Source organism: Anneissia japonica, unplaced genomic scaffold, assembly GCF_011630105.1.
Source record: "Anneissia japonica isolate Jap-2015-1 unplaced genomic scaffold, ASM1163010v1 scaffold699_len907043_cov185, whole genome shotgun sequence".
NCBI lineage: Eukaryota > Metazoa > Echinodermata > Crinoidea > Comatulida > Comatulidae > Anneissia > Anneissia japonica.
The window spans coordinates 386,361-411,256 of NW_022722982.1; the positions used below are offsets into that span (position 1 = coordinate 386,361).

The 24,896-nt window shown below is 32.4% G+C and overlaps 1 protein-coding gene across 1 annotated transcript in view; it reads left to right on the forward strand.

The window, feature by feature from the left end:
* The window catches only part of LOC117112050 (sal-like protein 3), a 27,167-nt gene extending 3,060 nt beyond the window's left edge, over positions 1–24,107 (forward strand). The window contains exon 2 of the mRNA XM_033255102.1: positions 16,828–24,107. Coding sequence (XP_033110993.1) covers positions 16,828–20,267 — 3,440 coding nt within the window. The 3' untranslated portion in view covers positions 20,268–24,107. The remainder of the gene's footprint in view (positions 1–16,827) is intronic.
* Positions 24,108–24,896: the final 789 nt, after the last annotated feature.

Sequence of the window (24,896 nt, forward strand, 5' to 3'; positions counted from 1 at the left end):
TAGGTGTGCTGTGTAGCACCATAAACAAATATTATAAATAATGATAACAGTGCTGGAATAAGAACGTGATAATTGTAATTATCAAGTATAACCCTCAACAAAACATGTGTATTTTCAGTAGCATGAAAATGGGGTTCGAACCTGCAAGTTCTCGCTATCAAGCCTTTAGACCACGGACACCTATACAGATAGACACACAGATCTAATCCTATAATCTATATAAAATACTTAATACAAAATTTTAGCAGTCAAGCTGGATATTTTTATCCAAATTTAGCAAAAAGCTAATGAGTTAACTATCATTATACTTTTCTATTTTGCTAATCATTTTCATACATCATAGCAAAATTGTTAATTGTTATTTTTGGCCAGTTTAAACCCTGTATTTCAATTGGTCTTTCATTTTCTCAATCTTGGTCTCATGATAGATTCAAATATTGTTGAATTAAGAGATCATTCCACCAGGTTTAAGAATCTTAGGTAACCACTTCTTGTACATAATTGTTTGCGCAAAAATTATATTAATCACTTTCAGTAGGAATATTTAATTATGGCATTATAATTGTATGGGTTCTCAGTGGGGTGGTTTGCTTAATTCTGGTGATTGACAAGACTTAACCACCATTGTTGTATGTACCAAATTTACTATTTTCTATATCATTCCTCAAGTCTGTGCTTTATATTTACTCAATCTGTTTTTGTCTTTCTTGAATAGTTCTCTGTGAATGAGCAATTACTTAACCAAGGCCATATTTAATAAGCTACTGTTTACCTTCTACAAGCATTGTTTGCCGAGACTTTTGAACATAAATATACAAGGATACCCAAACACTATTTTGAAAAGTACACATTTTTATTTTCATATGTTTTACCATGGAATAACTAGATTAATTGGATCTCAGTCCTGGTGATATTTTAGTTGCTTATAAACGATTTCCTCAATGTAAGAATATAGTCCTTGAATTCTTTCTACCCTGTTAATATTACAAAATGCTGTCATATAATTAATTGTGCTGTATTTCCCCATTAATATCTGATACATGTTTACAATCTGTTCATTTAATAGAATAGTGTAACATGAAATTACTTCGCTGTCTGTAATTTATTCCAATTGAATCATATTCTAGTGTAATGAATATAATATAATCGCTCGATTCCACATTATGTTCCTTTTTCAAACAAATACACTCGTAAATATTTTAATGGTATCAATGAATGCCATATACTCCAGTAATCATAGGTGCTTTCATCATCTTTATTATGTATACTTGCATTGGAGATCTGGGCAAATATGATCCAGCCCTCATAATTGCCCTGGCCTAGTTTATGAAATTTCAAATACACACAAAGCTGTTCTTTGAGATCTTCTTCAGACTGTTATTATTTAGCTCTATCTCTCATGTTTCAATTTGAAGCCATTTTAATTGCGACTATGAACTCTGCACTTGGTACTTTACTAGTTGATTATGCCACAGGCATTCAATTCTACCTTTCTTTGCAAGCTTTTGTGAGTGCAAGAAATATTATTTTTCCTTTGGCTCCAAAGGACTGCTTGTTTATTCATCTACAGACTTAGAAGAAAATAGAATAGGTATTGGTGGTAGAAAATATGTCGTCAGAGGTTTTACAAAGACCCTTATAATGCCTCCTTTTGAATTTAAGGTTGAATAAACAAAGGCTGATGTCAAAGAATTTTTGCTAAGTTGTTTAAGGCTTATAGTAGAATGAAAAATTGATCAAGTCTCCATTGGAGACCCCTTTGTTATTCATCTTAGGTAACTTTTGGAAAATCAATACTGAATAATATGTGGAGATTAGATTTTCATGGAGGCTTATGGAGAGGTCCAAGCCCTGAAATATAAAGTGGCCATCTTGGTGTTACTTTGCCTAAGAAAAACATACTAATATTTCAGTATACTTAAATTTAATACTTTCTGATAAACCAATACATTATTTAAATCTAAAAGAATGAGGAGTCTGTATGTCACTGGAATTGTTAAAAAATAGGAAATTTTTATATAATTGTGGTTAGTTTGAAATGCAAGATGAAAGTTATCATATACAAGCAACTGTGCATCAGTGTAAACAGCTGGACCTAGTAAAGCAAGTAATTTCAATTAAATTGTGAGATATTGATGTTTATCCTAATCAAAAGTCATCAGCATGTGGATCAGTATATAAATAAGCAATTGGTATAAACTTATTAATTTGATCTTCAATCATCTGCAATTGTTTATCTCTGAAAATTGTTTCCAATTCAGTGGGCAATGGACATAAGAATAGACTGAAATAGTTCAACCTTCTTAAAATGGTTTTGCCTTTTTTTCATATATGGCACCAGACTACTGTGGTTCAACTGTGCATGCATATTTTTTGTATAGAATTGGAGTACATTCAAATTAATTTTTGTATCAATAATATTTTGTCAATTATCTTTATTAAAAAATATGATTAAACAAATAATTAATTCATTTTGTCAACTTTCAATTAAATCAATGTGTTATAAACCTCTCTTCACCATTAACAAAGAGGAGTTTTTTTATTTTAATTCATACAGATTTGTTGTCTGATTAGACTTGATCCAAGTAAGTTTGTTTTTTAATTGTACAGCGCCATCAGCAGGTGAGGGAGCTTGGACCAAAATGTAATTCATCAATAAAAAGAAGGCTTGCTTTGCTCACTGATGGTGCTGTTGAGCAGTTCTAGAACCATAATTAATTTAAGAAGTTTTTGTAAAGCTATAATTTCCCTTTTAACTTCTCTTAAATATTTTATTATTGTTTATTTTTTTACTACATATTTATGATATTTTTAAATCACTGTCAAAAGTGGGTCAGTGCATTGCTCTGAAGGTCCTTTGGTCCGAAGGATCATTAGTCTGAAGGGCCTTTAGTCCGAAGGTTTGTTGGTCTGAAATTAATATATTTGAAATATGGACAAAAATATAAAACAAGAAAACACATGATAGACCTACAGTATAGCTAACAATAACAAATAACGCTGCATAGGCAGTGACAAAATGAAATAAACAAATAAAACGGTTGTGATCTGCCCTATACAGTATATTATATATATGTGTATATATATATATATAATATGTTTATATAAGAATCACTTAAGGAAGCAGATAAAAAACGTCATCAGTGATGAAGAACGTCCCTAAATTAGAGGCAACCAAAGAGCCCATACCAGTTGACATAACAAATGGTTTTCAATAATTATTATAACAATTATTATTGAAAAAAAAACCAGGTCACTAAAATTAGGAACATTCGGACCAACGGGCCTTCGGACCAAAGGTACTCACCCAACTATAATTAGGAAATTCGGACCAACGGGCTGTCGGACCAAAGACACTTCGGACCAAAAGGTATGCACCCGTCAAAAACAGTCAACATAGAGCCTACGCTTTTTTTTTTATAAGAACACATTTTATAAGTACACTGAGGCTGAAAAAAATAAAAACAATTAAGGCTGAGGTAAAATGTTCAATGAGGCTTTTTATTTTTGAAAAAATTGAAAAACCAACAAATCTTATCTGTACCTTAATGTGCAGTTGGTACGACTACGTAATACCCTCTATAATACAACAATTAGTATTATAATGATACACAATAATAATTTTCTATGTTGGAAAAGTGTAAAAAATAGTAACAAAATAAAAATATTTTGAGAATAAATCGGCCAAAAAGTAAGAACACTTAACTGGGGAAAAATTGTACTGGTTCTTATAAAAAAAAAGTGTAATTTGTGAAACTTGTCCTTCATGATGGGTCTCTGAATTAAGCTATAGCTTGAAGTAGACGATTATGATGCCCATCATCTCACAACGACTTTATCATATAAACCATCTTGTTAAAGTATGTTTTGCAATATAACATGCTTCAAAAGCTTGTTGTTATTCTTTTTGTACTAATTTGCCTTTAAATCATATACCATAACAAAGTATAGTTATTGATGCATAGAAAATATGGCAGTATTATAATAGATATGAAATAATAAGATAGAAACTCAAATTAGTAGATTGTCTATCCATCTCTCTAGGAGGTTCAAGGAGTCTATCTTTATATCTTTAAGGAGGCATTCAGAAAATAATGTTTAGGTAGCATGTTCACATTATTTAATATATCTATAACATATGAAATTTACAAAATAAAAAAAATCATGGCAGCCAAAAGCTGAATTGAATACAGTATTTAATTTACAGATTAAAATTTATATACAAACACACTATTAAATATTACAAGTCAGTTGATTATTATATGAAAATTCTTTCATTTGATTGAAAAGTAGCAATGGCACACTACCATTGCTAATCACTGATTTATCAATTGTTTCAACTTCAAAAATAAAATAATAGAATTAACTGGTCATAATTTGTTTATTAATCCATGGAGGTATAAAAATTATTATTCCTCCATTCATGATTAATCAACCACATCCTACTCTCATCTGTTAAAACGCTTCTCTTTTCTACTTTAATTTATTCAAAACATTGCATAATGTTTCTAAGCACTGAATTGAACATGATGTTAAAAACCAGAGAAGTTCACCATACAGAATGGCAAGGAATGCAGTGAGTGATCTTGCTATGATCAATTGTCAGGAGCCATGTTTAGTCATTTTAATGTAATTAGTGATTGCATTTATGTATTAAAATTCTTAATAAAGGGGAGGGGGCGCGCTAAGCGGTAAGTCAGGGACGGTGCTAGCTGTAGCCTTAACATTGGTACTGGTTTGAGCCCCTCCTTGGTAGAACCAAGTCTTCTGCGATATTAGGACATCTGGCACGTGTATGCTTTAAAGATTAAGAACCCATGTTGCATCTTTTGGATGAGCAGGGTTACCTGATGCCATGATTCATTTCAGCCCCTGTTGTGGAATGATGTGAACTTAAAACTACTGTACTGTGGCTGGCTGGTCAGACCACTCCCATACAAAATTCAGCGCAACAACGCTCAGATTTATGGGTTCTTCTCCTACCTTTACCTTCTTAACTGCTTTCCGCTAGCCAAAATTTTTTATATTGTGTTTCTGAAACCTAATGCCTGCCGATCATAATGCTTTCAAAATAAAATAAAATTTTTAATTGGCCTGTTAGCACAACCACTACCATAAAAACAAAAAAGTAAATTTCAGGGAACAATTGCATTCTCTTTGTATTAGCTCACCACCCCTATGAAATCTCCAAATAAAAAATATTAATTTCTCTCAAACAATGAAATAATAGTATGCAATTTCACAAGTTGGTCAAGAAATTATTCTACAGTATTTGAACACCATGGTTCTTTTTACTGCAGTGTTTGTTTATGATAAAATTTAATCATGTATTCCATTTGACATATCTTTGCACTGATTGCTTATTGAAATTTGATATGAAAGCATCTGGCTTACAAAGTAATTATGAATATCGTTTATGTTTATAGTTAATGTGTCGTAAACACTGCTTTCCCATTACTTTTTGTCATTTTATTAATATTGTTATTTGGGATGAAAATTTACCTTTACTATTAATGTTGTAATCTGATTTGTAAATTATTTCATGAATTTATTGACATTTTATTTAATTAGTATTCTACCAATATTTTCATATTCTACCAATATTTTCATCTTATCAAACAATAAATAAATAGAAGCATCTGATAAGTACAGTTACTTACTGTTATTAGGATAGATACTGCTACTTACCATTTAAAGTGTGGTAGTTAGTTCAGTAATACACACTACTAACTACCATAACTGTAAGTAATAGTAGAGTATGATGGTGATTTCTTTTCTTATTTATTTATTTATTTTCAAAATAGTTTTAATTACAAAAAGAAAAAGCCTAAACATTACCATGCAGGACAAAAATATATATGGTACCATATAGATAGTAATTTAAGATATTTTTCCAAAATGGATTTTTTTTTAAATGGCTCATATCAGTTGCATGATGATGGTGTTCTAAATGATGATGATGAAAATGATGATAATTATGTTGTTGATGATAATGTAATATTGGGGTCTCAAACTGACAGATCTCTACAGCTTCCTGTCTTTTGGCTCAAGAGTTGGTATGCTTTAATAGAATTAATTATACATCCATATATTTGCAGTAACATTTATTTTTAAGTAATTTGATATATCATATAATTTTTAAGTTATTAATTAATATTGTTTCCTCTTCAAATTCAAAGAAATATCATATTCTAGCAATGATTGCAATTAATACGAACCTTAATAATTAATGAGCCTGTAGTTTTTAACTTGTTCTATAGTAAAAATGAAAAATCAGATTACTGTATATATAGCATTTTTTTAAAGTCAAGATCTACTGTACATTGTGTTTAGTTTTTATACTTCGATAAATGGTTCTACAATCATAGTGCCATATAAAATACATTTTACAAAAAATAATAATAATAATAATAATGATAATAATTCTGGATTTATATAGTGCCTCACGTTGACACAACTCGAGGCGCTTAACAACAACAGAGAAGAAAAAAACCAAAACAAATGAAAATGTACCAAAAAAATTATTATCAAATATTTGGTTTTAGTTTAATTTAGTTCAAATGATATAACAACAAAGCTGAAATTGCTTAAAAAATAAGAACAAAATAAGGCTGATGTAAAATGTCAAATGAGGTTTTTATTTAAAAAAAAAAAAAAAACTATAAAAAACAAAATCAAGCTAGTCACATACATTAAGTATTTGTGTTATGTTTTTAAAATTTACGAAATTGATTTATTAGTGTAATTTATTGCAATGAAACCTAATTAAATCATACCTTAACCAGACTCATCAATATCAGTATTATTTTCTTAATTGGACATTCGCCAATAATATAAGATAAGATAAAGTCTGTTTTTTATCTACAAAAAGAAACTTGTTTATTTGTCAAATTCATATATATGAATATGTTTATATAAAAGACATAAATTCATGTAAAAATGGTAAAAACAAACTAATTAAAATGACAAGGTACAGTATTTACATATAATAACAAAAACAATAATTTTGATTTAATTAAAGTTGTTTTTGTTATTATTGTTAATGATATTAATATCATTATAATAGTTATTATTGTTAGCTGGAATTTTGCACTCTAGAAATATGTTTAGTTCATCTGTGGTGACTTATTTACAATGCAAGATGATTTGTACTGTCTCAATAATTTTTTCCTTGTTCCAAATTGATTTAAATCACCGATTTTCAAAATTGAGTGGTTGTATTTCACAAAAGAAATTGAAATATTTTGAGTTATTGATGTAAAAATTCAGTTGTAAATTAATTGTGTAGAATATAAAAGATAATCTGAAGGGATTATTTTTGACAATCAAACAAATTTAATGGATGTGACACTTTGATAATAATGTTGTTTGGTTTCAATATCTAAATAATTGTTATAGTCAAATGCACTATCATGATGTTCTCTCATATTTTACTAAGAACATTATTCCCATAAAAGTCTGTTTTCTACATTTAGACTGCAGATACATCTTAGCTGAAATTTATACTGCCCATTTTCCAGAGTATAAAGTAATATCTTTATCCTTTTACATGCCATAAGTCGTTTATATTTGATAGCCAAATTGACAAAATTGCATCGTTAGCTGAAATCCGAAATCATAAATCTAAATTATGACTTCGTTTGCTGGTTATCAATTTCAATCTGATCTGCATCACACATATTTTTATTTTTCCTGTGTAATGTGCAGTTTGCACATGTGGAGAGGAGGCAAGTAACAAAATTGGAGGTCATAATAATATGGTGTCTTGGTTTGATTTATATCTTGAAATATTTTACAGCCAATCCTATCTTCATCATCCTGTGTGGTCAGACCTGAACAGAACTGTTAATCATGTGAAATATCTTTTAACTCAAATTTTTTGGTGCAGTTCAAATTAGTATTTATATTACACATTCCATTCTACAAAAAAACTTGGCTAATGAAGAGAGCTTATGATGGATGTGGACTGAGTTGTTTAACATGCAGATTGACATGTACCAACAACCAGTGTTACTCTAGTCATTGTGGGGTTAATCAAAAACTAAGGGTTATGACCTATGACAATAAGTGATTTTTTTTTGTGGTGGGGTTACTCAAGTTCATTGCCATTGTGGTTTAATAACTTAAAACTATGAATGATTTTTAATTTAATATATTGGGTTCCATTTTATATAGAATATCTAAATATGACACATAAAAAATAACAATGTAGTGCAATACAACTAATAATTACAATTGGCCCACACCTAAACCTTGCCTTTAAAATTCTACCAAATTTATCTAAATACAACATATAAAAAATAACAATCTAGTACAATACAACTAATTATTACAGTTGGCCCACACCTAAACCTTGCCTTCAAAATTCTACCAAATTAAAATTACAGTAAAATAACAATGAATAACAATAAAATACATTTATTTACTGCAGAGATAGTCAGATAATGTAATTGGAGTGCAGAAAAAATAATGAAAATGACATAATCAGCAATAACACAGACATCTTTTACTTATATAGGCCTAGGTCTTCCTAGAATTATTCGATTAATAATATTATTATTATTGAGTGATATTGCTTCAACAATAGAGAAAGTTATAGCCAAATAATGATTACAGTGGATTTTGATTGTAGCACCTTACAACTTTGACATTTTCTCAGCATCATATGTTGTCATCATCATCATTATCATCATCATCTTATATTTCATTAGCAACGGTACTTGACACACTTATAATGCCATAATAGGCCTACCACATGGTATCCATTTTGTGGAAGCGGTTTTGGCGACGCAGGAACAGTTTTGTTTCCCAACTTCAGGGTTTCAATCCCTCGCTGTGCGTTTCGCTTGTGTTGCTTTTCTCCACCCAGGAGTATAAATGGGTACCTGGTGGGGTTGCCTGCTCCTGCGCCCAGATGGCAGGAAAACTTAAGCATATGGACCCAATGACTGGGGGAAAATTTTACGGCATTTTGTATTAAAGAAAGGCGCTAAATAAATACTTAGATTAGATATCCATGATGGATCCAAAAGAGAAATTGAAAAAAAATTATACAGTGTGGTTAGGACCAATATGCTGAATGATGATTATATCAAATCTGAATTGATAATATTCATTTTTATTTACCTTTCCATTTCTGTTGCCATCCAACAGTAAAAAAATGCTACTTAAAATATTATAGTTCACTAAAATAACATTCTCAGGAGAGATTAATAAAACCAACTATAAAGAAAATATTGACGCAAAATGAAAGTTGTGATCTTCATAAAGAAATATTGGCTAGAATGTTTGTCTTGCTATTCCTATGGAGGAACGTTAAATGTTATCAACCTTGCTGCTTTATTTACATTTCATTGTGATAACCCACTAAAGTGTGAGTCATGATTTTAGTATCAAACAGAATTTATAATTTTTATAGCTGAAATGAAAATATTATGTTTTTTCTGAATCAGATTTTTTATTTAAAGGTTATTTGTTACTAAACCTACACACTTTTTTAATATCACTTTTTCATGTACTGTAACATCTGGAAAATTAACCTATAAATGGTTGTACTGCAAATCTGCACTTATTAATGCAACAAATTTACATTTCAAAATGTTAAATAGCTGAGAAGTGATTTAAAGGATAAGGTATGTGATTTGATTGTAGTCTTATTATGGAAAACAAATGGTTTGAACAAATGATCCAGATTTTACTACTGCAAGTATTAATTAACCTATATTTACACAGTACAACAAAAGGCCTGAATATACTAAAATCTTGAAATATACAATAGGATGTACAAATGCTCAAAACATAATTAAAGTATTAAACAGACCCCCAAGATGTCATTAAACTAGACGACTTCACACAGGCACAAAGTACAGTACCATATCTTTCCTAAATTTCATGTAGACCATGATAATTCGTGGTGCAGAATATTGTATCTGTACACAAAAAAAAATATAAAATCGATCTTTTTCAGCACAATTCATTTAATAATAATTTTTAATAATAATAATGTTATACTTATTTATGTTGTTGTTGTTGTTGTTGTTGTTGTTGTTGTTGTGTATTGATTTATTCATGGAAGTGGACTACATTGTTCATGGACAAAACAAATATGTATGGCAAACTAAAGTGAAATGAGTAAACCTGAAAACAGAGAGCTGTTAGCATAACCAATTGCGCTTGGGTTTTTTTTAAATAATTTATGTAGCTTTTGTCGAAGTTATGGTGTCCAGCAAAGGATTCTTAATAACCAAAAATAGCAAAAAAAAAACCCAAATAAAACATTCGATGAATAACTTTGTTAGGTTTTACATCTTTTATATGTGCGGTTTTCGGTCCTTCAGCATTAAAGTCAACTTTGAATGCAATACTGTAGTCTCATACCACCCAGTGTGGTGGTATATTTGAGTTCTTTTTCAAGTTTACGACAACTTCATTGATGAAGGCTTACAGTCCGACTAGCTGATAATTTGCATGCGTGTATCCATGCGCAAGTTGTGGATGTATGGAATCATTAACTTCACTGGGCCAGAGAACCTGGAACTTGTTGGGGCAGGGGAGTTCATCTCTGAATAAGCAATATGTTTCTCTAGTGTGCGGTTTGCCTACAGACTGTTCTGGATACCTGTTAAAAATTGGTGAAGAAGCAATCTAAAACTATGCGAGTTTTAGTACAAATTTATATGTTAACCTGTATAGGTATGAAGATGATTGATAGTTGAAATATTTCTGCTGTGTAGTTGGCCAATTAGCATAGTGTGTCATCCATTAATAGTGTTAATGATAATTTTGATGATTTTTTATGCAACTTCATATCTTATCTACCTTCAAAATAGAAGTATTTCTCAAATAATTAAGTAGTCCATGTCTTTAGGGACAAACATGTTTATTGATAAATCTATAATTATACAAATTAAGATTCTATTTGATAATTTTTTCCTATAAATTTATTGGAAAGGATAACAGAACAACTGAACAATATGTATATACTGTATTACTGTGGATTTCCATTGATCCATAACAGATTTAAGTACATGCATTTCACAATATTTTCTCGGAGACTCTTGGAAAAACATATTGTCCTTAATGCAAGTAGAATTAATGATGCTGTTAGTAAATTAGAAATTATTAGGAAATATGAAAATGAAGCCCTTAGAGTCATATGACACATTCCAACTCTGATTTTGTAATTCTGGTTATGCATTCGCATATGAATATCTTCTCGTGGTTAAAATGATTGATGATCTGCATAATTGAGGGACTTGATATAGCGAATCACCATTCACTAATCTCTTAATAAGTTTACCGCTGTTGTTAACTCTAGCAAATGTGCTTAAGACTGCAAAAATACCTCTTATGCTATTAAGCCAATACAATGATGTATCTGGAATATCAAATTACCATTCTTATATTTCCTGTCCCTTACAGCTATTAAGTCTCTTGATACAGAAGACAAACTTCAAAATTACCACATAAAAAAGCTGCATCATATTTTAAGTGTTAGGTCGGTAATCTAAAATTATGATCACACAACCCTGAAGGAGAAAAAAAAACCAAAATTCTTTATATTCAGTTTTATTTTTAAGGGACAATGAACCTTTTGCAGCTTGTTCCCACTTTTTAGGCCAAGACATGTAGTTAATACCCCTTGGGAACATCAGAGCATGAAGAATTAGAATAAGCCATAAAAGAGAGTTAATTCAAACCTAGACCCTGAACTGGGCCTCTTGTGTAGTAATTGTGATGATTGAATAGCTATTTACAAGACTACCAATTTCCCGTGAAGTGTATCAATTTCATAATTTGCCCTCCTTAAGTTTTTCATAGGTGAAAAGAGATCCAAAACTAATATAAACTTTCTGCCTGAATTACCAACCAAATGAAATCTGGACCCCTATTAAGTTACCTGTCTCTAACTAACTTGGGTCTTTGTTAATCACTCAAGTATTCCAAAGTGCATGAATTTACATTTTCTTTTGAACCATTAATCATCCTGAAAGTTTTGAACCTTTTTGAAATCAAACATGTGGAGAAGTATTGTTTTTCTAGCATAAGCCAGCCTGGATCTTCTTTTACCATTTACATGGAGAGCAACTCTCTGGTGCTCTTGTGAAGGTACTGCCAATTTTCTTCATCTGGTTTCTTCTTCAGATCTTATCAGATATGATTTTTGTATTTTAATAGAAATGTAATACAATTGAAATTATTTTAAAGGTCTGTTTTAAAATTATTTTTATTTATCCAGTGAGTGATTACTCAGATTCTGGAAAACAATGTTACTAATTTGTATTTTTTTGTTAAAGTAATTTTATGCTTATTCTTCATTGTAACTATATTGTATTGATGAAGTAGTAATGCAATGTTGCATGCAATGCTATATAAGTTATAACATATGTCGAAAGGTTGCCAGTTTGTGTTTTAAATTCTTTTATTAACCATTTAAAAAAATACACTCAGAATTGTTTAATGATGTTTATTTTAAGTGGCTACAATGTACAAACAATTATGTTTAAATTATTGAAATTTAATAAAATTTTCAAAGCAAATTCACTGATTTTATATTAAGGTGATATTGGACTACCTACCTATCCTTTTGTTCTTGCTAAGTATGGAGTGTCCTGTTACTCAAACCAGTGTGCAGTGACAGAGATGTACAGTTGTCACTGCCCAAGGGCAAATTATATGGGCCTGTAAACAGAATCTAAACAAATCCAGTGAATACAGATGGGTTCCACAGGCGCAATTTATAGTTAATTTACAGAAATGAGCAACTTTCAGTGTCAGATACAGTATTAGTTACATATTTGTAACATAGGTAAGATAATTCTGCCAAATCTAATTATTTATTTTTTCATTTTTTGAGTTTAGTCATTACAGTATTGAACTACAGAATTGATTACTGTACATGTCTGAAACTACTATTATTAAGATTTCTGTAGGCCTACAGGTTGTAATGTTGAATCCTTTTAATAATGGACACTATAAGTGATTTGAAGTTAATAATGTTAAAAAGTATGGAAAAGTTACCTTATATTTAAGGTAAATTATCTTTCAACTAATCTGTAAAGATATAAATAATTGCCCAAAAAAATTCCTTTTATAAGCTGGAGGTCAACACCTATTCTGTATATGAATGCCCATCTCCTTGTCAATATTATGTCCAGTATTCATAAATTCTGTTCTATTCAAAAATTAAGAATTTTGCCGTTGGCTTTAGTAGATTCTTTGTTTCCACCAAGGCTGGTCAGTAGAGCAAATAAGTTTTAACTAAAGACAATTTATGCTTTTTATTTATTCAATTGGATTCAAAAGTGGTAGGTGTTTTTGTGACTCTGAAATTTCCTGTTTAATCCCCAGATAATATTTCATTTATTTAATACCTTTTGGCCTTCGTACCTACCCACAGCATAATTATAAGCTATCTCCTCTTTTTTTCAGATTCTGAGACCAAATAACAAAAAGAAAATGTTTAGATTTTTTTCAAAATGTTAATGCTGAAGTTATTCTTTGTTATTTTAATCAAAAAAATGTGTTAACCTGTGTCACAACAACCTAATATTTTTAGTTTGTTACATGATGGTTAGTTACATGTATTGTTCATCACTCCATAAAGCCTTTCATTCAAAACACTGTTAACAGTAAAAAATTAATATTGTGTTTTTGCCCACCAACTTTAGATGGTGCGGAATACAAATTTGATGTGAGCATGACCAACTTGGTGTAGTAATATTATTGTAGTGTTTTTTAAATGACCTGCTGTAACTATATGCAGTTTTTAATCATTAATGTTATGTGATGGCCAGTATTAACCAAAAAGTGTTTTTCTGAATTGGTTGCCAGAAAGTTTAGCTCTAGCAAAAGTTGTTACTGAGATATTTTGATATCTAAATCAATCAAGCAACATATTATTATGAACACATTTGCTATAATTATTATGATAATAATTCTGTAGAAATGTATACAAAATACAAGTTTGCTCAGGGTGATTTTTTTTTTTTTTTTTTTTTTTTGACATTTAGCACAAATTAGCACTGGAATGCAATTTGATTTTGAAACCAACGACATATTTTAGGCCTACACTGCAAACACTAAAATTTTGTGAGAAACATTTTGTTTAGTCTATTGACCCAAGATTTAAAAAATAATGTTCATATTTGTCCTATTTCAAGTTGAAATTTGAATGTGGCCCTTTGGAATCTAGTAGATGCTAACCCTTTATACTGCTTTCCACTGCTGTTGTAAGCCACATTAATTTTATTTTTAAGGATTTAACTACCTAAAAACCAAAATATTTCAATTTTTTGGTCTCAATCATTTTAACTATGGATTAGCTTACACATTTTAATTTTGCTGCCATAATATAAATAATATAAATATTTTCAAAATAATAATAATAATAATATAAAATAGGATACTGCATTCTGCGTTAAAGATCTTAATTAGATACAACCAGGGATATTTTAATCATCCAATACTAAATGTAATATTTCATGTGGCATTGTCACAGTTTATACCTACTCAATTTAAACTGTTCTCAGACCGAAGCAGTCTCTGGAAAATGAGAGACCTCTAGGGTAGGAAATCATAAAAAGTACTATTAATAGGTTTCACCCGCCTAGAGTTGATATTTAATACATTTCACAGGACAATTCATTTAATATACTGAACAGTTGTCATTAATGTAAAAATAAAGTTCCGTATGCTGATTTTGAGGAATAATACTTTCTATTGGACTGTACAGTGTTTAGAATTTGGTGGTGGTTGAAAAGCTCAGAGGACTTGGTTGTGATGCATAAATTGTGACTTTTTTATTCAAACATAAATTCAGTGATTGATGCTTCATTTTTGAGAATACAATATGTTTATTTTGTACATTCTCTTTGTGCATATTCGATGTGTTAATGCATGTTTCATAAACGCAATGGATAGCAGAAAGAAAGTTAGCCATTTTTGTTTGTGATTATTCTACTTGATGGGTCTGTTTCTTGAATAAGTGACTTATAATTCATGCAGGATTTAAGGAAGCCTTTTGTGGTGTTTGATCAGTGTATTGTTCCTTGGGATCTTCCAGAACCCTCTTCAGAAATGACATGTTCAAATTTCTATGCCTGTTTCATAATGTGAATACACTGCTGATAAATGGGATTTGGGGACTGCTATCACCTACAGTTTGCATAATAAGGGATAGCTTTTGTTCAATGTAAACCTATTGAATTTGCCATGTTTTTAATCAATAGATCAAAAAGTAAATTCTCCTTCACAAAATCTGCCTACTTATATGGTGAAAAGACATTGAATTAAATGGTAATTTACTGTACTTAAATTAAAAATTTAAAAAAAAATGGGAATTTAATTCAATTTTATTTATATTACAGTATTAAATTTTAGGTATTTTATTTTCTGAAAATTTTATCAAATTGATATAATAATTTTAAAATTATAATAAAATTGATGTATTTTGTAAAAGTAAATTCTTTAGTAAAACATATTTAGGCTAACATTTTGCATAGGCCTACTTAAGTCCAAATGCCACTTGGTAATGTCACTGCTGCTATTACAGCAATTATATTATTCAAGATGTTAACAATGCAAAATTCTCGTAAAGAAACTGCAAGAGAAAAGATACAATGGTCTTCATCTTTTTATTGAAGCATAATAGATTAATGGTGTCCAAATGAAATGCCTGCAAAGTGATTGAGTAGAATGGAAACTTGGTAAAAGGTCATATGAATATCATATAAACAAAGTGGATCTCTATCAAATTCCATGTGGAGTAATTACTACACTAGCAACTCATGACAGGAAAGAAATTGTTTGCCTCCTTTATTAGTTCTGATTTATGAGTTGTGTGCTGTCATAAAGCGCATAGCAATTTTTCCAGTCAATTGGACATTGGGCATGATCATGATACAGTGCTGTATTCTGGTCACACATCATTTCTCCTCGATAATATAATTTGATGTCTATTTCATTTAGCACAATTCAAATCTGGACAATGTTTAGATTTTCCAGTCACAGCTCTTGATATCCTATCAGGGGATTTTATGGTTCTGAAAATCAATAGGAGACTAAAGGTTTTGTTTTAAGTGAGAAAAATGGATCGTTAATATCAGATTTGTGCTAATAATAAGTGATACCTTTCATAGCATAGTGATTTTGATATCAGATCATTAAAGAGATCAGTGAACCTCTTGTCCATTTAGGGAATATCTAGTAAGTTTATCATATTTATTATAATAAAAGAATTAGCATCAATGTTATTGATATGATAAAATTTAATATATATTATATGTTTGTTCAAAGAAAAAATATGCTTTTATATTTTGTTGTCTCACTGATCTTTATTTATGGAAAAATGTCTGGTAAATATTATGAGAATGATTCTATCATCATTTGCTTTCATTTTATTCAATGTAATATTGATTCACTGACAACTCATAGTAAGGTTGTTAGGAAAAACAGAAAACAAGGTTGTTTCACAGCTGATGTGGGTCTGTGTATCAAGGTAGAGGATGCGTCATTGCAGCCTTCTATTGACCACTCATCAATCATATTCAATTCATCTTATTTGTCATAAATCAGTAATTTTGTGCATGATGTAGGCAAGTCACAGCCAAAACATATATATTGAAAATAAACATAGGCCTATTACTAAACAGATTGACCAATGTATTTATATTGATAACATTTTTTAAATCCAAAATGCAGTCCTAATTTTTGTATTTATAGTAAAGTTTTAAATGTTAAAGATCTAATTTACCTGTAAAGTTAATTTCCATGTTAATGATATTTTTAAAACATGATTTATTTAAGTTTTTCAATTTAATTTTACAGGGCAAAACGGTGTTGATCCTTTATGCACGTATACACCTGGAGAACTTCAAGTGTGTGGAAATTGCCATGGAGAATTTGTTGTTGGCCCAGAATTAGAGTACCACCAGAGAACGTGCAAGAAGAAGCAAGTGGTTATGTTACTGGACCCATACATGGAGACAAATAAAGAAATAGAGGAAAACACCTCTACAACCACATCATTGGATGAAACAATGGACATCCCAAAATCTGATTTGGACAAAGATAAAGTGATACCACATTCAAATGTGTCATTGACCAATCTTGAGAACACAAGTGTTGCTGTTGCACAATATGTTCCAACACCGATAACATTGCCTAAAGCACATGATGTAAATGCTATTCAGGAACAACTTTATGCGCTGCAGCAGCAACATGTTCAACAGTTGCAACTTATTCAACAGATACAGCAACAGATACAAACTTTGGCAGCAAATCAACAAAAAATTAATAATTCTGTACCTGTAACATCACAGGAATTTACTCGACCAATGCCAACAATTTTACCTGGGTCTCATCCCACCCAGATACCTATTCATATGCTTTCACCACCAAGCAGTACACCAAATACTGTGCACCACCCTCCAAATTTTGAAACCTCACATCTTCCACGTATGCCAGGACCGCATAGTAACATTCTGCCACCAACATCTTTTGCACTTCCTCAGAGACCTCCATTTGAGATTTTACAAGCACAAGCAGCCATGCCTACTGGTAGTATACCTCAGTCACCGCTCTATGCTGCTAGTATGCTGATGCACCGCAAAGGAAAACCACCTAATGTGTCTGTTTTTGACCACAAGTTTACAAGTGATGATCCATTCTTTCGACACAAATGCCATTGGTGTCACAAAGTCTTTGGCAGTGATAGTGCTCTCCAGATACATGTACGCTCTCATACTGGTGAACGTCCTTTCAAGTGCAACATCTGTGGGAATCGTTTTACTACAAAGGGTAATTTGAAAGTTCACTTTCAGCGACACAAAGTTCGCTACCCAGATGCCGAGATGGATTGTACTCCTTATCCTCCTTCTCCACCACCATCACAGGAAAATGAGCAAGCTCCTTTCCAGTCTGCAGAAAATCAATCAAGCCCTTCAGAAACTCCAAATGGTGTCAACAAGTTTTCCAGTTTGCCAATGGAGTCCAGCAGCCCACAAGACCAATCATTAAGTCCTGGTTTAAGTCAGAGTGAAACAGATACACATCCTGGAGAGATGCACCATTGCAAACCAGTTGATACTGAAGAAAGAAGTGCAACTAAGTCTGATCTTGAATCTCCTACACCTACACCAACACCATCAGTTTTGTCAGAAGAGCAGAGTGCACCATCACCAGGTATTTCAGAAAAAATGCCATACATGAATGGACTGCCTCCAACATCAGTACCCTGTATACCAATGCCATTTAGTGCTGTACCAATGAACTCCCCATTTGCTCCATTATATATGCAGATGGATAGTGTTCCCCCTTCTCTTAAAAGCTTAACAGAACAAAATATACGTGCATCGGAGACCTCAAAGTTGCAACAACTTGTTGAAAACATTGAGCAAAAAATAACTGATCCTAATCAGTGTGTTATCTGCCACCGTGTTTTGAGCTGCAAAAGTGCCCTACATATGCACTACCGAATCCACACTGGTGAAAGACCATATAAATGCAACATCTGTAGCCGAGCATTCACTAGCAAAGGAAATCTGAAGACTCATTATGGTGTGCACAGAGCTAAGCCACCATCAGACCTGTTTCATGAATGTTCTGTATGTGGAAAGAGTTTTGGAAGTGCTAGCATCCTTCAAAAGCACATGCAGAATCACCCAGACGCTGCTGACATTCCCCAGGATCTAACACTGTACCAATCCAAAGATGAATTTCAGGATGAAGGAATGATCACAGAAGTTCAATCCAACCCAGAACACTTTTCAGAAATGGATACTGAAACCATGGAAAATGAACGGCCAGCTAGTGAACCTTTAGTTCAAGAGCATAGAATGATAGATTATTCAGAAGGTACCCAAAATGGAATTGCTGATCTAAATGACATCAGAGATGAGATAAATCAAGAATCTGATATGAGCACTGAAGCAGAAGAGCAACTTGAAGAAAAAGAAATGTCTTCTCCAACTCCATCAACTCCTTTAACTCCTCCAATACAGGATGACCTTAATGATGAGAGCCAGACTGATTGCAATGGCGCTCTTGATTTAACACCTAAGCCACAGTTTAATGAGACTCCTGCAGCAAGTGAAGCTGCTTCTAGTACACCATCATCTCCTGGTAGTCAATCCATTAATATTGGCTCAGCATTTACTGAAAAACAAATTGCTGACATATACTTGGCTGGACCTGGAAGGCGAGCATCTGGTGCCAATACAACATGTGGTGCCTGCGGAAAGGTTTTTGCCTGCTCCAGCGCATTAAACATTCACATGAGAAGCCATACCAAAGAGCGCCCTTTTAGATGTGGCCTGTGTGAGAAAGGGTTCTCCACAAGAGGCAATCTTAAACAGCACATGCTCACTCATAAGATAAGGGATCTCCCATCACAAATCTTTGATGCTTCACATCAGCCATTGTATGGGGAATCAAGAATGATGTCAAAAGAGTTAATCAGAATGACTGAGCCAGTAATGATAACAGGCCCAATACAAGCCCTTCAAGCTCAACAAGCCTTACATGCACAACATGCTTTCCAAGCTCAGCAAGCACTACAGGCACAACAACAGCAGGCCTGGACTCGATCACCCTCTCCAGACAGCCAACAGCAGGCCAGCCAGCAGATTCCCACCTCCATATCCCAGCCCCTTGCTGAGGATAACTCCGGAAAGCGTACACTGAGTAATGGTAGTGCAAACAGTGAGAGTCCACCAAAGCGTCCAGCTTACAAGCATGCATGTAACACTTGTGGGAAACAGTTCCAATCAGATAGTGCACTCCAAATTCATATACGTACACACACTGGTGAGAAACCCTTTAAATGTCATATCTGTGGCAGAGCATTTACAACCAAAGGAAACCTTAAGGTGCACATGGGCACACATATGTGGAATGGCAGCACTTCACGTAGAGGGAGGCGTCTCTCACTCGATCCTCCAATGATTATGAGCCCTAAAGAAGGTGAAGTTTTCCGCAGTGATCTTATGAGCTTCCAACCTGCGTATGATGGTGCCTTCTTTCAGTATCCACCATTCATGAATGGAGTTGGTGTTCCTAAGCCAAATGAAATATCTGTCATCCAGAACCACAGCACGCAGGCTTACATTCCTCCCCAACTTTCAGGTGCGGTTGTCAAGTCGGAAGCTGACATTCAACGCCTTCAGAACCACTCAACACAAGCCTACATTCCGACGCAGCACACTGGTGGTGTTATGAAACCAGATTCTGAAATCCAACCACAAATTCTCTCATCCAATGCCTCATAACATCAATACTGTCCTTCTGTGATTGAGAAGGACTGCTTGTTGCTAAGACTGTTGGTGCTGTTAAAATCAGTTACCTAATGTTACCTAATATTGCTGTGATTGAATACAGTGTAACATACTTCTCCTCTCAGCCTTCATTATCCCAATGGTGCTTAATATTATTATATTTGCTTTTTTGAGTGCTTCCATTGGTTAATCTGCTTGTGCGTTATAAAGTTAATTTATTTTTTAATAAGCAAGAGATCTGTATGACTGGAATTCTGTTTTGATGTGGATTACACCTTTGTAGACTTGATAAGTAATCAAGTTATGATTGTATACATGAATAATAATCCCATTCTCCAATTATTATACCAAAAAAAAATTAATTTGTGACCACTCAGAAGCAATGAAACCCCACCAAAGTTCAAGCAATATTAAGCTGTCACTTTCTATTTGGACCTTAAGAATAAAAAAATATTAAAGTTTTTCTTTTATCTATTTTAACTATGCAACAAGTTTTTGTTACGAAAGCAGATTTTAAATTCATATTTTGTTTTTACATTGTCTTTAGTTTTTATATGATCCAAATTTGTTGATGAATGTACTTAAATATTAGATATAGTTTCAGTTGGACACTTCAACTATTTTTAGAAAATGAGTATATGCCCAGCTCAGGAAGTTGTAAACGGGCTTTGTTTACTTAATTTTTGTTGTATGTTTTAGTATAGTTAAGTCCATCCATTAAACAAATTAAAGTAAAACAAGTAAAACCTACACACCAAATGTAAATTATTCTAGTAGATAAGAAAGCAGTCCTACGTTCATGGCATGTCCATGCATTTTAGTAGTTAATTTTGTGGGAATACGGTCATCCCGTTTCATCTACAAAACTACTTGTAACGTACCATGAGGGTCAAAATATTTATTTGTATAATCCTATTTAATAAGATTTAAAATTTACAGCTCTCTTACTTATGTGAGCTTCTTTCTGTTCTAGTTTGCATGGTGTTTAGTGCAGAGTGTGTATATGTGTGCACTACACTAGCCATTTAATTTTTTTTATTACGCTGAAAAATACCTCAGGGACTTAACCTAACGTCGTGAGTGCATTTCTATACTGTATAAGCAAAATCATATTACGAGCGTGTACTTCATCGTATTCGATAGGTGGCGCTGATGTACAAAGTCTGTTTGTTGTCTAAAACTTGTAGCAGTTAAACTTTCGTGGTAGGTGTATAGGTTATTCAAAGTCATGTTTGGTATGATTATTGTCTTTCAAGTTTCATACATGTACTGTATCCCTCATTGAGATCGGTAGTATTTGTTGATTAACTAAACATCTTCCTCTGAATATGTCTATGTAAAATTCACTGCATTAATTAACTACACGATTAGAGAATTGCATTCTAATCGTGTAAGTAGAAATTTAATAACAAGAAGTTTATATGAACGATTACTTGGTGAAAATCGCATTTGATTACAGTATTCTTGTTCTTAAAAACAAGCAGATAATTATTTGTCTGTTTATCATATCAAGTTGTGATTCGCGTTGATTGTGATCCCTTCCGATAATGATTAACTGACAAGCTACCCAATAAAAGTGCAGGCCACCTTCCGTCTGCGTACCACCAAACTCATAAAAGTCGGCAGAATCAAAGACAACCGTGACGATCGAGGAAACGCGGCTATTAATTCAATTTAATATCAACTTCTTCAAAACATAAACCATAACGCTTTCAAAGTTATGATCATCTTGAATGGGGTTGATCATTTATTTTTTTGATTCGTTTTGCTTTTAACGCCGCCATAAACACGCATCTGTTAGTCATAACTCGCCAGCATAAAAAACCCATAAAATACTTGAAAGCGTCATGGCGACTTAAGATTGCCTTCCGAATTTCATAAATGATTAAAGATCACTCCTAAATCATAGTGCACTGCTTATAATACAGTACTCTGTCTGTATAACACTTGGTTTTGTGTTTGTAGGCCTATGTTGAATGTAATATTCTTGTGTACCCTATTTACAATATACCTACACACACATGGTCATGTGTACATAGCCTACTGTAGTTTTTAAGTACCATGCAAACACATTTAGTTATACATGAAGATATGTTAATATGCATTATCTGCTCACCTTTTTGTATGTACGTACACTACTTATATGGTATCGATATTTACATAGTATACTGTGTTAATGCACTTGGTGGATAACTGTGTTCATGTACCTACCAAATTCGACAACAAAATATCATAGCCCTAATATATTCTCTAATTTGTTTGTATAACGATGATTGGGTTATTGAAATCAGATACATTAGTGGTTGGCGACATTACTGTGGTACAATTGAAACTAGAAACGGCTGTTAGTTTATGTATGGAGGAATTAGTTTCTAAACTAATTCCTCCATGGTTTATGTATTAATTGTATGAATTGAAGCATATCATAAATGATTACATTAGAGATGCATGTCACTAGACCAAGAATGGAAAAATAAGCTCGCCTTTAATTCTTCCTTTATTTTAACCTAAAACACAGTAGTTGAAAACTACTGTGTCGTGTTACTTTCTTAACTAAATTTCATTTACTGTACTCGATGCTATAGCCTATACGTGTACCATGTACTGTATACTGTTTTGTGAAAATAGAGCATTGTAAATACTTCACAGTGCTTGCTGACATTGGGCCGTACCGTCGTTTAAGTACATCATCCCTGCTCATACAGTTAAAACGTTATTAATTCAAATTTGAATAACTTTATTTTCTGACCTTACATTGATAGTTTTTTGTTGAAATTGGTAGATATTATATTTGTATTCTCTGTAAATAAGATACATTCTCACTTTTGTGACATTTCGACTGTTATTATACGTTGCCACGTAATTCTTGAAAGTTCTCGACATTGTACGGCATTGTACAAGGGGGGAGTTCAAATAGCTACTTATATAATTATATATGATATATATATATACATGTGAATTTCTGCCGTGTTAAATAGGCTGTAATTTTGTTGTTGTAAACCAAAGAGTAAAATGTCGGTCATACTTTATTTTATGGAAGAAGCTTTTTAAATCTGTATGTACGTGGGCCTATACAGTATAGGCTGCTAACTGGAACAACCACTAGCCCCTATGACTTAGATTCGTATTGGTGTAGGCCTCTTACGATTGTCTTTCAGTCGTCTGCTTTCATCATTTTAACGGACGTTGCTTTCATCTTGAATTTCCAATACGACGTCTTTCTTGGTTTTTCCTATCCAAAAATAGTTTAATTTCCCCAGCGCTTTCATATTATATTTGAATTTTTATTTCTGTGGTGCTCCCAATATTTTATTATTTCCACCTTGATTTAAAATGGATGCAACCAGTTGAACCAAAGTGTAATATTATGACCAGAGGGTGCTTGTAAGAATGTTCCATTTATGTCCTGACAAAACAAATGCAGAAACCAGAAATGTTTTATTCTCAGTATTACCACATAAATTTATGTCTGGAAAGATGCGTTATTGTGTAATAAAGAAAGATGTTGGTCAGTGGAGAACTATTTTTGTATGCAAACGTTTCTGTTTCTGGCGCCAGATCGTCTGGGCATCCTCTGGATGAGGTTGTTTACTTAAGTTGTCGCGAAGGCCAGAAAATCTATAGATAAATGTGTCGTTAGTGTAGTATTTAAATTTTTTAGTTGATTAATTGTTGTGATAGATTGGAAAACTAATTTTGTTTTTAGATTATTCCATTACTGCAACACATTTGAATATTTGTTGTAGTGTGTGAGAATGAAAATTGTCTAGTTTCTTTTGTCTCTTAACGAATTCTCTGTTTAACTAATAAAAGATGAAAATGTTAACCAAATAATTGCGGTTTTTCGCTTTATTTTGTATCATTTGTACTGTGTGCAAGAGTCGATAGTGTGGAAAATATTATACTTTGTGCATGTCAAAGGATTAAGTGTTCAATTGGAAGTGCTCATTTTGATTCTTCATTACTCCGTTAGCTACATACCTTAGCTTGAACATAGAGGTATTCGCGTTTATTGATACTTTACTTACAGACCGATCCAGGAATTGGAAATAGAGGGGGCTCGAGGAAAGAAGTTTACAGATGGAGGCTCCAGACTTTTTTCCATACAACTGAATAGGAACATTTCGTTGAAGGGCTGTGCTTGATACGATTATAAAATCATGTTGAGCACTGCTATTTATCTATTTGTTTATACAGTATTATATTGTTCACGGTGCTACTCAGAAACCTTACTGGAATACTGTAGGCCCTATATATCCTGTATCCGTAAAATACAGTTTAACAACCAAATTTGTTAAGCGCCCCCACCCTCCCCTGCTTTTACTGTACTATGACCTCATCACTTGCAAAATGCTTCCGACGGCTATATAAAAAAATAAAAAAATATATATAAAAATTAAATTATAAACATATGTAAAAATATATAATAAATTATTATTTTATATATGCAAGTGTGTAAAATAACAGATGCTCGAACCCGGGACCTTCTGTTTTCTATGCAGGCGCCTTAACCAACTAGCCCTTGTGTTGGAAATTCAAATCCGATTAAAGCATTATTAGGTAGCACTAGTCTTTGATGCATGGCAGGCAGCAGAAATCAATATGATACCCCCTCTTTCACGA